Source organism: Uranotaenia lowii, chromosome 1 (assembly GCF_029784155.1).
Source record: "Uranotaenia lowii strain MFRU-FL chromosome 1, ASM2978415v1, whole genome shotgun sequence".
In the NCBI taxonomy this organism is placed as follows: Eukaryota; Metazoa; Arthropoda; class Insecta; order Diptera; family Culicidae; genus Uranotaenia; species Uranotaenia lowii.
This window is the reverse complement of record NC_073691.1, coordinates 167,917,178-167,929,519: the sequence shown is the minus strand read 5'-3', so window position 1 is coordinate 167,929,519 and position 12,342 is coordinate 167,917,178. Positions and strand designations below refer to the sequence as shown.

The following is a 12,342-nucleotide window of genomic DNA, read 5'->3' as shown; positions in this document are numbered from 1 at the left end:
TTAATTAATCAGTCTCTGGAGCAACCGGTATTTCATCGGTGCATAACAAACCCCTTTCTCCGGACACCAGAGCGAGCGAACGAATGAATCAATCCATCAATCGAAAATAATCAATGGAAACGATTTCTGATGAATTTCCGGATGCATTTGTGAGTTGTGATCGGATAAAAGTACATATCCTGACAGGATTTTTTTTTGTCTGAAAGAATGATGTCAATTTGTTCATGAGAATTTTCGTTTTCGTGATGGCTCCTGGATTGGTTTCCTTTGAACTGAGTTTACCCTCTAAGGAATTAGTAGGTGTTCTTTTTTAAATTGATGCTTAAAATGAACCATGTAGAAAAATAGAATTGGAAGTTTAACTTTAATGAGCTGACATTAAAATATGCAAATTTGTTGAAAAAAAAAACTATTCAGCTGGAATAGAAATATACAGGATTCAACTTTCGCGCTATTTTTAAACAGTAATGAAGTATTAAAAAAGCTGTGGATACCCATCATCTGATCTTGTTGACGGTTTTGATTATATAAAATAAAAGTTTACGTTAATGGTTTTTCTCGGAACATGAACGTGAACGTTCATAGGTAGCAAAAAAAATAAACGGAAGCGTTCGGTTTTTACTGTTTTATTTTGAAAAAATATCAAGGTACCTTATCCAGTCACTGGAAATTTAATAGCATGTTAGAGAAGCGAAACACAAAACCTCTATAAAATGTAACTCCGCCTAAAGTTTACAGAATGTGTAAACCTGCTTCAGTTTAAATTAAAAAAAAAAATGTGAGAATACTTCATTTCCAAAAGTATAGTATATCAATTCCCGTACCCAACTTCATATGCTATCATCATGACGGACCCGACTTCGATAAGCGAGAAATTTTGAATTCAAAAAGGCTTCACTGAATCCGTGCAAGATTGGCAAATTGCCTCAAAATGGTTGCCGAGGAAAATTAAATTTCTTTCTTCTGCGTATGATTCAATTATGGAATGGGGCCCGAATATTGTACGCTTGTACATGTCAGCAGCAAATAAAGAATGAACGAGACTGAGTCGAAAGTTTGGCGAAGCTTTCTGATGGGACGGTTTGATATGGTCCCGCCGAATGTGAACTGTGCTAAGCTTATGTAAATAGCATCCGTACACTTGGATATTTCAAAATCAAGATAAGGGAAGCAGGTTGGAAATAATCAAGTTGGAATCGAGATGAAAGGTGAAAACTGATGGAAGATGTGTTTCAACTCCATAAAAATTCAATTATTTCGATATTGTTCACATTATCACGGACAAAGTATTTAGTGTTAAATTTTTAATTTTACAAAATTTGAAACATGGGCCCTAGATCAATCGGTAACGTTTTAGCTTTCTGAACTGTTTGTTATGAGCACAAGCACCGTAAAGCAGGGATTGCAAAGCTCTTGCTCAAACGGAAGAGCATAGTCGCTCTCGCAGATCAAGAGCGAAAAAAGTTAAGAGACCATTCTCCCACATCAATAAGTGAAGCTCATGCTACCGCTTTCCCTCGGAGACAAGATTTCAGTTTTTACTATGAATACGTTAAATCATGAGCCGGAGGTTGTTCGAGCCTACTGGCTCAGCAAAATTTGGTCCTTTAAGCCTAAGGATGTGGTCATAACAAACCCTTATTTTTGGTTAAATTAATCACTGTAATAAGCGCTCAAAAATACCAGTAACAAAAAAGACGAATTTATCGTCATGTTGGAACGTGAATGCGACTGAAACCCAGAACAAGATGTCCAAATCGTTATCGGAGATTTAAACACTCTGTTCAGCCAAGAGGGAACTCGCCTATTCGCCCAAGCATCTTGAGGTCTCTGCAGTCTACGCGCAATCTTTCGTAAATCTCGAAACTCTTCGGATACCATTAAGACAGCCATCAAGAGCGCCATCGGAAATTATTTATTTTTTTATTTACATGGTGTTCCGTCTCACGACATAAACTGATGAAAAATATTCCTCCAATTCACTCGGTCCATGGTAACAATTCTCCAACTTCTCGGGCATCCCATATACTCACGTTCCACTTGGTTTAACCACCTCACCCGTTCTGCCGCTGCTCGTGTCATTCCTACCGGATTCGTTGCGAACACCTGTTTTGCAGGACAGTCGTCCGGCATTCTTGCTACATATCCTGCCTAGGGTATCCGTCTAGCCTTCACCACCTTCTGGATACTAGGTTTGCCATAGAGTCTCTCGAGCTCGTGCTTCATCATTCGCCTTCACACTCCGCTCTCCTGCACGCCGCCAAAAATGGTTCTTAACACTCGCTGCTCGAATACTCCCATTGTAATATCCACGTCTCGTGCCCGTAGAGGACAACCGGTATAATAAGCGTTATGTACAGGTAACACTTTGTGCGAGGGTTACGTCTTCTCGAACGCTGTTGCTTGTGGAGTTCGTAGTACGCACGACTTCAGCTGATCATTCGTCGCAGGAACTCTTAGCTGGTCAATGTCTGCGGTCACTAGTGAGCCGAGATAGACAAAGTCGACGACTATCTCCAGCTCGTCGCCGTCGATCGTGACCTTGTTATTATTGGACAAGCGGGCTCGGTCGGCCTCGGATCTGCAGACCAGCATATAATTCGTCTTGGACGTATTAATCTTAGACCCAATCCTTCCTGCTTCGCGTTTCAGTTTGCGGTAGATCTCCTCCACCGCCGCAGATGATCTGCCGACTTTATCAATATCATCGGCAAAGCAGATAAGTTGACTGGATCTGTTGAAAACCGTGCCTTTCATTTCGCCACACAAATTTCGCACACAGCACGGCGTTCCATCCATCGTTGTGTTGTTGAATCTGGTCAGCTTCACGGAGAAGCCGTTCTCGTCCATGATTTACCATAACTCGTCACGGTTGATCGTGTCATATGCGGTTTGAGGTCGATGAATAGATGGTGCGTAGGGACTACGTGTTCACGGCATTTTTGAAGGATTTGCCATAGTGTGAAGATCTTGTCCGTCGTAGACCGCCCCTCATTGAATTCCACTCCGCCGACAAACGCCACAAGCAAACAGATTCGCGAGACGATGGACGACGGACGACGGACGACGGAAAGTTCTCCACACTATGTCAAACCTTCGAAAAATACCATGAACACCGGGAGGCTGACCGAACTATGATCAGGGCTCCGATGCGATGATATTTCCTACATGATTTTCACCGTTGCGCTAGAAGATGTTATCCGACGAGTGTTGGACGACCGGCATAATCGGCAGATTAGCTGCTGCGGTGGAGAAGATCTTCCACAAAATGAAACGCGAAGCATGATGAATAAGGTTGATAATTAATTAATAAATTCAATTCGGAGTATGCTGGTATGCGTTAGGTCCGATCAACGGAGGTGATCTGGAGATAACTAGTCGAAGACTAGACTTTGTCTATCACGACTCACTGGTAACCGCAAATGATAAAACCGATCGTAAGAACCAGCGGCGAATAAGCAACTTAGGCGTGCTTACCACAAACTCCACAAGCAACTGCGGTCGAGAAGACCCAACCCTCGTAAATACGAAGAGTAACCTGAACATGACGCTGATTAGACGAGTTGTCTTCTCCTGGCAAGATGCGTGGATATTGCTCCAGGTAGACCTGCAGCACACTCGGAGTATTTGTGTGACGAGTGACTGAGTCGAACACCACAGCGATCCGTTGCAGCCGAAGGAGGGTCCTGGCGAGTGTGACATCGTCCATTCTGTGATACGGAGTGACAGCAGAAGCTGTGTAGCGTGCAGCGTTTGATGAATCTGCGCATGATCTGTGGGTACCAGTCCGTATCTTCGTTAGCAGCTGACGCAGTGGCAGGGGACCGTGCCCATATCAGTCTTGAAACGTCGGATTTTGGATGGATCGAAAACATGGTAAGATGGACTTCTGCATGACGCAGTTCAAAGGGGTACGCATGAACATGCTTGTCGCCTATGGACCCTACACGATAGTCGACATCATCGTATGGAGGCAGTACGAGGATGTCAATACTTGGCGCGTGGTCAGCGATGGGTTCACCCGGATCATGACTGCCCTGCAGAGAAGTTGGAACCAGCACCAGTCCGCGCCGATGTAGAATGAATTCACCGCCGGGACTCATCTGAGTTGGGTTGGTCCAAACCTACCAGTGAAGCATACAAAGTTAAGACTTTGCTTCTGCGAACGCCGAGCGAATAGATACGCTGAGTACGTTGCATAGAATATCTTCACCGCCGTGGAAACCTTTTGGGAATAGTGGAGTCTTGTCGACGTCGGACGAGCCACCTGTGTGACATTATCTTCGGGACCTCTTTCCTGATTCTTATCCGATCGCGCATGATTTGCGAGATTTCGTCGACTATACAACGCCACGACTGTTCGTCGCTAGCCATTTCACTCACAATGTTTTCAGCGTTTAAATTTTGGTTGTTGCGGTGAATAAGGCCCCTGGTCCGGACGGAATCCCAAATGCAGTGCTGAAGGTGGCGGTACAGACCATTCCGGATACTTTCAGAGTGGTGCTACAAAAGTTTCTCGACGAGGGATCGTTTCCCAATTCGTGGAAAACGGCGAAGTTGGTGCTACTATTGAAACCTGGGAAACCCCCCAAGGCATCCATCATCATACAGACCTATTTGTCTGCTGGACATACTTGGTAACCTACTGAAGAGGATAATATTTAACACACCTATTATCAACACGTAAGGCGAAAGTGGACTGTCGGACAGACAGTTCGGTTTTCGGAAAGGGTGATCTACGGTGGACGCCATCCAAATGGTGACAGAGTACGCGAAGCGTGCTTATAACAGGAAGCAGACAGGTGTTCATCACTGCGCCATTGTGACAATCGACGTTAAGAATGCCTTCAACAATGCCATCTGGGAAGCTATTGCCAAAGCGCTTCACAGGATACGTGTTCCCAATACCCTCTGCAGGATAATAGGAAGCTTCTTCGAAAATCGAGTCCTAACGTACGAAACCGAAACTGGGTTACTGCCCTAACAGCGGGTGTTCCACAGGGTTCCATACTCGGACCTGTGCGTTGGAATGCCATGTATAATGACGTGTTAACGTTGAAACTACCAGCAGTTCAGTTTGAGGGATTTGCTGACGATATCGTACTCATGATCACCGGCGAAACAATCGAGGAGGTAGAAGACCTTGCAACGGTGTCCGTAGAAGGGTTGGCATCTGGATGGAGAGAGTTAAATTTCAGATAGCTCACCATAAAACCGAAGTTCTGCTCGTGACTAACAAAAGAGTTGTGCCGCACATGAAGATAACTGTTGGAGGGCACACGACATCTTCGAAACAGCAGCTGAAATACCTTGGAGTAATGGTCGACAATCGCTTAAGTTTTGGTGCGCATGTCAAATACTTTTGTGAAAGTGCATCGAAAGTCATAGATTCATTGGCCTGGATTATGCCAAACTGCCATGGTCCAAAGAGTAGCAAGAGACGTCTCCTTGCGAGCGTAGCACTGTCGGAACTACAATACGGAGGAACGGCCTGGAGCTCCGCAATAGAGGTAGAGCGCAACAGATCCAAATTACGGAGCACACGTCGGCTGATAGCCATGCGAGTTTCCTGTGCATACAGGACCATATCAGCAGATGAAGCTTTTGTCTTCGCGGGCATGATTCCCATCGACATAACTCTGGCGAAGGATATGGAGTGCTACAAAGCAAGAGTTGTTAGAGGAGTACGTAAAATTCAACGAGCAGCGTCAATGCTCAAGTGGCAGGAGCAATGGGATGCATCGAATAACGCAAGATGGACGTATAGGCTAATCCCACGACTTTCAGACTGGGTAAATTGGAAGTATGGAGAGGTGTTAGGTCCGTCGTGTCCTTAGTGTAAAATCCTCCACCGTCGCGGAGTTTCTGAATAGAACTCGACCCTTGCGACAGAGGCTGCGGGGATAAGACTTGACTTTTTCCACAGCCGAACTCGTAGGAGGAAGAGTATTTACGCCGTAGGGTACTCTCGGGTACAGTTATTACACGTAGTCGACGGGTGAGTCACTCAAGTCGGTGTAGGATGACGTCTTCGCTGGAAATCATTCGAGCAGTTCCTTAGAGTCCAGGAAGTGTGCTGTGGCAGGCGCAAGTCTAGGATAAGCTCTCGATTCAGCACACGGACGGGCAAAGGAGAGGGCTTCGAGTCAACACAACCAGAGCCAAGACCTCAAATCGTTTGAGGAGCGTGTAGAGTTTAGCACGCGAAAAGACAAGTTTGAAGAGAATTGCGGTATCGAACGGAGCGTGTGTAAGAAGAAATTTCCTCCGAACTGGACAGAGAGGTCTCATCTCGAATAGTAGACTCGAATAGAGGCGGTGCACACGGTAGTTGAGGAAGAAGAGCGAGTTTCGAGTGAAGGCCGGAGGTCAAGTCGATGGAGGAGAGGCACTTAGTATTGAATCGTAGCTAGATGCGGGGTTATATGCTGGAGAGGATTCTAATACGAGTGTTGCCGGGAAGCATTTAACGTGAGTATAGTCTTCCATTACTGGTATAGCATATTTACAGGTCCAGATGGGAATTATGAACTGAGGGCCCAGGTTGACTTTATGGCGTAGGGGTACATAGTATCATGAGTCGTCCAATTGCACCCATAGACTCAGAGTAGCAAAATCGGGAGACGCGGTGGCTCACCATGCCTTAGGATGCAATCCTTAAAATGTTTTTAGCCCCTGAGTTTTGAACTTGTAAAGAAAGACAAATGTTATGAACCATAACTTAATGTGGAGGCGAAATATGATGCTCACTTTGACGAAATATTTCCTCTCTTGTGAAATTCCAACTCTTAATTTGCTCCAGTCTTATGCTCTCTGTGTAATGCGTTGTGAAAAATAAGTGTGAAATAAAAAGCTTCAGTCCAAAGTGAATTTCATTATTCAAAATTTGTTTTTGGCAACTGATGAGTATGGAAGAAAAAACCTTTCATATTCCAATGAAGTGTTTTATTTAAGGCAAATCAGTCCAATTTATTTTTATAGACGACGTTTATTTTATTCCGAAATTTCGGTACAACTTAACCAAAAACCTGTTCTCTTCATAATTTTTTTTCTGAATTTATTTTTTACAATCCGACCTTTTAATGAGGATGCAATTCAAGCATTGGTTCTGATTATTTTTTAAACATTCCGAATAAAGTACAGAAAAAATAAAATAAAAAACCCTGCCCATGAAACACAAATGAGCTTATGTTCCTGACTGCTCTCGGATTCCTTTGAAATATCATACTTACCAGCCCAAAAAGGGAGGACAGGTGATTGCCAATGCTACCAGCCAAACGATGAAAATCATCAGCAGGGCCAGCCTCTTGGAGCGTCTGCGTTTGGAATATGTCAACGGTTGTGTCACGGCCAGATACCTAGGGAAGAGAAGAAAGAAAAAAAACCCAGAAAGGTTGAGCATCACGAACGGGTGAATAATTTCTGACAATTTTTTCCCTCCCGCCCACCAAGGTCCCAAATCAAAAATTTCACGGCAACTATCTGCAGGCACGTTTTTTGCGAAATTGATTTCTGGCCATTTTTGTTAGCAGAGGTGAAGTTTGAATTTTTTTTTTCGTTTCCCAACAGTGCCCCTAGTTTTAAAAATACACAACTTACCTGTCCACACTGATGGCGCAAAGGCTCAGAATTGAAGCGGTGCAAAGCAGAACGTCTAGAGATATCCAAATATCGCAAAGTATCGAGCCGAGCTGCCACTTGTCTGGGGATTTTGTTTTCATTGAAGAAGCAGAAGAAGAAAAGACGAAACAAAACCAAATCAGAATCAACTTTCACCGTCATTACGCGGCATTCATTCAGCTTCTGGAGCTGTTGGGTACCTTTCACAGATTTCATTCTTTCAATCCTTCACAGTGTACGTACAGTCAAACATGAATGAGCGAAACTTAACACTCTCACTTATAGAAGTGTTGGGCCCTTAAAAAACATGTGACCTAGCTTTTTTTTTAATTTTTATTCCGGGAGGTCCTACTATGGTCATTCTTCCCAAAATGGGACCTGGCGATTTCTCAAACTCAAAGAGGTTTCTCGCTTAACCAGATCTCGCTTGTCCAGGTTCGACTGTATTAGAAAATATTCGGTTCCACATTAATGCATTAAATTCGAGAAAGTTTTATTCAACTGTACAACCCTCCCAGAGAACCCTAAAGGAGAAGAGGACTCTTTTACAGGCTAACATGTTTACCTAACTCGAGAACTGAAACCAACATTCATGAATAGTTTGAGCAAAAATGTCTTGGTAAAACCCTCATAAGGCGGTTCTTCTTACGGCCCTGATGATAATAATAAAGGGTGATACGGTCAAAATTTGGTCAATATCAGCTTGACGTATTTTTTTCAATTATGCATTAAAAAAAACCTGAACACCCCTCGTTTTGAAGGTGTGTGCGTGTGTGTAGAATGTTACTCCTGTTTTGATTTTGGAATTCACTCTTCAGTTGTCAAAATGCCGTCCAAGGAAGAAGAGCAGCGTATCAAAATTTTGCTCGCGCATCGCGAAAATCCGAGCTACTCGCACGCAAAGCTGGCAAAATCGCTAAAAGTTGCCAAATCAACCGTTACAAATGTAATTTAAGTGTTTGGGGAACGTTTGTCGACAGCCAGGAAGTCTGGATCGGGGGGGATGAGCTGGGTGTATCGTCTACAACCGTGCATCCAGCCAAAAAACGAGCCGGACTATCGACTTACAAGAAGGTAGTGACTCCAAATCGCGATGATAAACAAAATACGACGGCCAAAGCGCGATCCCGGAGGCTGTACACGGCGATGCTGATGAAGTTTGACTGCGTGGTAATGGACGACGAAACCTACGTCAAAGCCGACTACAAGCAGCTTCCGGGACAGGAGTTTTATAGGGCAACAGAAAGGGGAAAGGTAGCAGATATTTTCAAGCACATGAAACTGTCAAAGTTCGCGAAGAAATATCTGGTTTGGCAAGCCATCTGTACCTGTGGCTTGAAAAGCATCATTTTCATAGCTTCCGGGACTGTCAACCAAGAAATTTACGTGAAAGAGTGTTTGAATAAACGTCTGCTACCTTTCCTGAAGAAACACGGTTGTTCCGTACGGTTTTGGCCGGATTTGGCATCTTGCCATTACGGTAAAAAGGCCATGGAGTGGTACGCCGCCAAAAACGTGCAGGTGGTTCCCAAGGACATGAACCCTTCCAACACGCCAGAGCTCCGCCCAATTGAGAAATACTGGGCTATTGTCAAGCGGAAGCTAAAGAAGACCAAAAAAACTGCTAAGGACGAGCAGCAGTTCAAGGCAATCTGGCTTTCTGCGGCGAAGAAGGTGGACAAGGTGGCGGTACAAAATCTGATGGCAGGAGTTAAGCGTAAGGCCTGGCAATTCGGATTTGGAAAAGCGGAAGCCTAACTGAATATTTTTCCTGAATTTTCGACTAATTAAACTTGAAAAAGAAATTTAATATGATTTTTTAAATAAACGATTTCACCGATTAACACGCGTTTTCCCTTGACCAAATTTTGACCGTATCACCCTTTAATATATTGTAAGGCTACTGAAATAGCTTCTAATTCCGCTGACATACTACAAACAGGGTTCTCCAGTTTCAGGCTTAAACGAAAATTTGATTTTTCGTGATATACCACTATTCCGCTTGTATCGTCTGCGATAGAAGCGTCAGTGTATATGATGTGATTAAATGGATCAACAAAACGGATTTTTTTCGAATAAAGATTTTTCACATTAAATATTTTGACTTGTTTTCCATTGCATCAACAAATCCACCATTCTTTCCAACAATTGTACAGGTTTTTACCTTTTCAGTATAAAAAATCCGGTCAAAAACCGTTCCGAAATCGTTCACGCATTCTGAGTAACCCTGACTCAAAAGTCGCGAAAAGGGCAGATAGTCAGTTCTGAGTAAAGGCCGTTTAGTCAGAACTGAGTAAGTGCGGTTTTGGCGACAACTGAGTAACCGTCACTCTGAACTGAGTAGCTGAAAGTTAGCGAGTATATACACTGAAAATCAAAAATACCCAAACTTGAGAACTTCCACCCCCCAAACCGAAGTTTCATATTGACAACTCAAGTTTATGAAAGAATCACGGCTTGTCAATACGCCAAACCTGCTCTTCAAGCAGAGAACTGTTTTTTTGGGGGATTTTTGTTGTTGCAAATCGGATTCTATTACCACCATTGTGTCAGATTTACCCCCCAAACGAAGTTGTTAGCGGAGAACTGTTTTGTTGGGTGAAAATTAGTATTCCTGCTTTTTAGTTGGTGACACTTTCGCTGATTTTTGGTTTTGAAATTCCTTGTTGAAACGGTTCTAATTGTTTTCAAACACTTCGCAATAAACCTAAAAAGGAATTGTTCGTCATGTCCGAAGCATCAAGTTACCCGATGGCTACCAATGCAGTTTCCTACGACGACGGATTCATCGCCGGATGTGCCAGAGGACTTCCGACACAAGTAAGGGATGAAGTAACAGTTGGTAAGTTGTGCATCAATATCACAAATATCTTAATCAGGCAGGCCTGTGCCAAATGAGATATCAGTGTCTGAATCCAAGGACTAAAACAATATTAAAATTTGCTATGTAGGTTAAAAAACAAAGATGAAAACTTGATAGCTCTAAATTGCAGATTTTTTTAAATAATGATTTGAGTTCTTTATAAAAGTTGAAATACAGGGTAAACAAATACAATTTGAATTGTTATATCGATTGTATCACAGCTCCCGGTAAACCATTTCGCGGTATTCGTTTTGGCGGTATGATATTTCGCGTATGAACCCGTTTGGCGGTTGACCATTTAGCGATTTGTAACACTTGGCGGTTTCTAATAGGCATATGCCCCTTTTGGCGGTTTGTAACATTACGCGGTCTCCCAAGTTGTGAATAAGGCTATTTGGCGGTATGGATATTTGGCAACTGAGTCACTTCGCGGTCTGTTTCAAATGTTCAAAAGTCCGGCCTAGGATCATAATTACGAGGATCGTTCCTAGCTTTTGGTAATCTTAGAAACACGGGGCCGTCTCCTAGATCTTTGAGTAGAGCTAGAAAAACGGGGCCGTCTCAGAAACATACATCAGAATTAAAAGGCCGCCTCCTCACGCTACGCGTTCGAACTAGCATGATATATGGTTCTTACGCTTCGCGTTGCGGACCGGGCTAGGGGTCCCTAGCTTTGGGTAAACCTAAAAACACAGGGCCTTCCTATAAAGGTCTTTCAGTAAACCTAGAAAAAAGGGACCGTCTTAGAAACATAGATTAGAGCTAAGAGGCCGCTTCCTCAAGCTGCGTGCTCGAACTAGAATGATGTATGGTCCTACGCTTTACGTTTCGAAACCAGAAAAAAGATTTGGGTACAACATTTTCTCAGTATATTTCTGACTCATACCGCAAAAAATAACACCGCCAAACAAGACCATTTGCCAAATGGTAAACTGCCAAATCGACCAAACCGCCAATAGTCATCCCGCGTTTTAGATCCTTTTGCGAAATGGTAAACCGCCAAAATAGCATACCGCTAAACACTATACCGCTGATGTGATAACCGCGTACAGAGGTACAACCTTTATATCTATTAAATTTTATTGATTTTGAAATTCATTGCATATCTCTATGAAGATGATACTCCACAACTTGGCACAGGCTTGGAACTTTGTATTTTCAAAATTGGTTTCAGTATTCTCTATAACATTTTTTTTTTCAACTTTTCTTTCTTTCTATCTCAAAGGATACCGGTGTTGCATTCCAGATTGCGACACATATTTTAAAAATATTGATTCGATTAAGAATCATTTCATTTCTGTACATAAATTAAAATTATATGCGCCAGCTAATCCTTTTGAATGTACGTTATGTACACATAACAGATTATTATTTCACCGATTTGATAATTTAAAACGACATTTAAATAGTAAACATTCTGATATTTTTTCCATTAATTTGAATATTTCTTCGTCTTCCTCGCAAATTGTTTCAGAAGGAACAGATGTTCTGATGGAGGAAGAATCTTTGCCGAGAAGAATTCAAAATCCATTGTTTTACATGGAACCTATTACTGTAAATAAAATAAAAGATGAATTTTCCTTTTTTGTAACCGATTTACGCACCAATGTAAAGCTTCCTGAAAAAACTATTCAACTTTTTATTAACGGTGTTTCAAAGATGATGGAATATACTCAAAGGTATACTATCGAACTATTCAAATCCTATTTAAACTTAAAACAAATATCCTCCGATGATATTCCAACAGCAAATTTTATAAATCAGCTCCATTTTTCACATTTGTTATCTGATGTAAATAGTTTCGAAGAAAATGTATCGTTCTTGGCACACAAAGCAAAAAATTTAATACCTCAACCAAA

At 42.5% G+C, this 12,342-nt stretch overlaps 1 protein-coding gene across 3 annotated transcripts in view; it reads right to left on the bottom strand.

Annotated features, from left to right (window-relative positions):
- The window catches only part of LOC129746808 (probable G-protein coupled receptor No18), a 119,723-nt gene that overhangs the window by 23,248 nt on the left and 84,133 nt on the right, over nt 1-12,342 (bottom strand). For all 3 annotated transcript variants that reach the window (XM_055740807.1, XM_055740728.1, XM_055740881.1), the window contains exons 3-4: nt 7,600-7,702; nt 7,233-7,358 (exon numbers count right to left, since the gene is read on the bottom strand). In XM_055740807.1, coding sequence (XP_055596782.1) covers nt 7,233-7,358; nt 7,600-7,702 — 229 coding nt within the window. The remainder of the gene's footprint in view (nt 1-7,232; nt 7,359-7,599; nt 7,703-12,342) is intronic.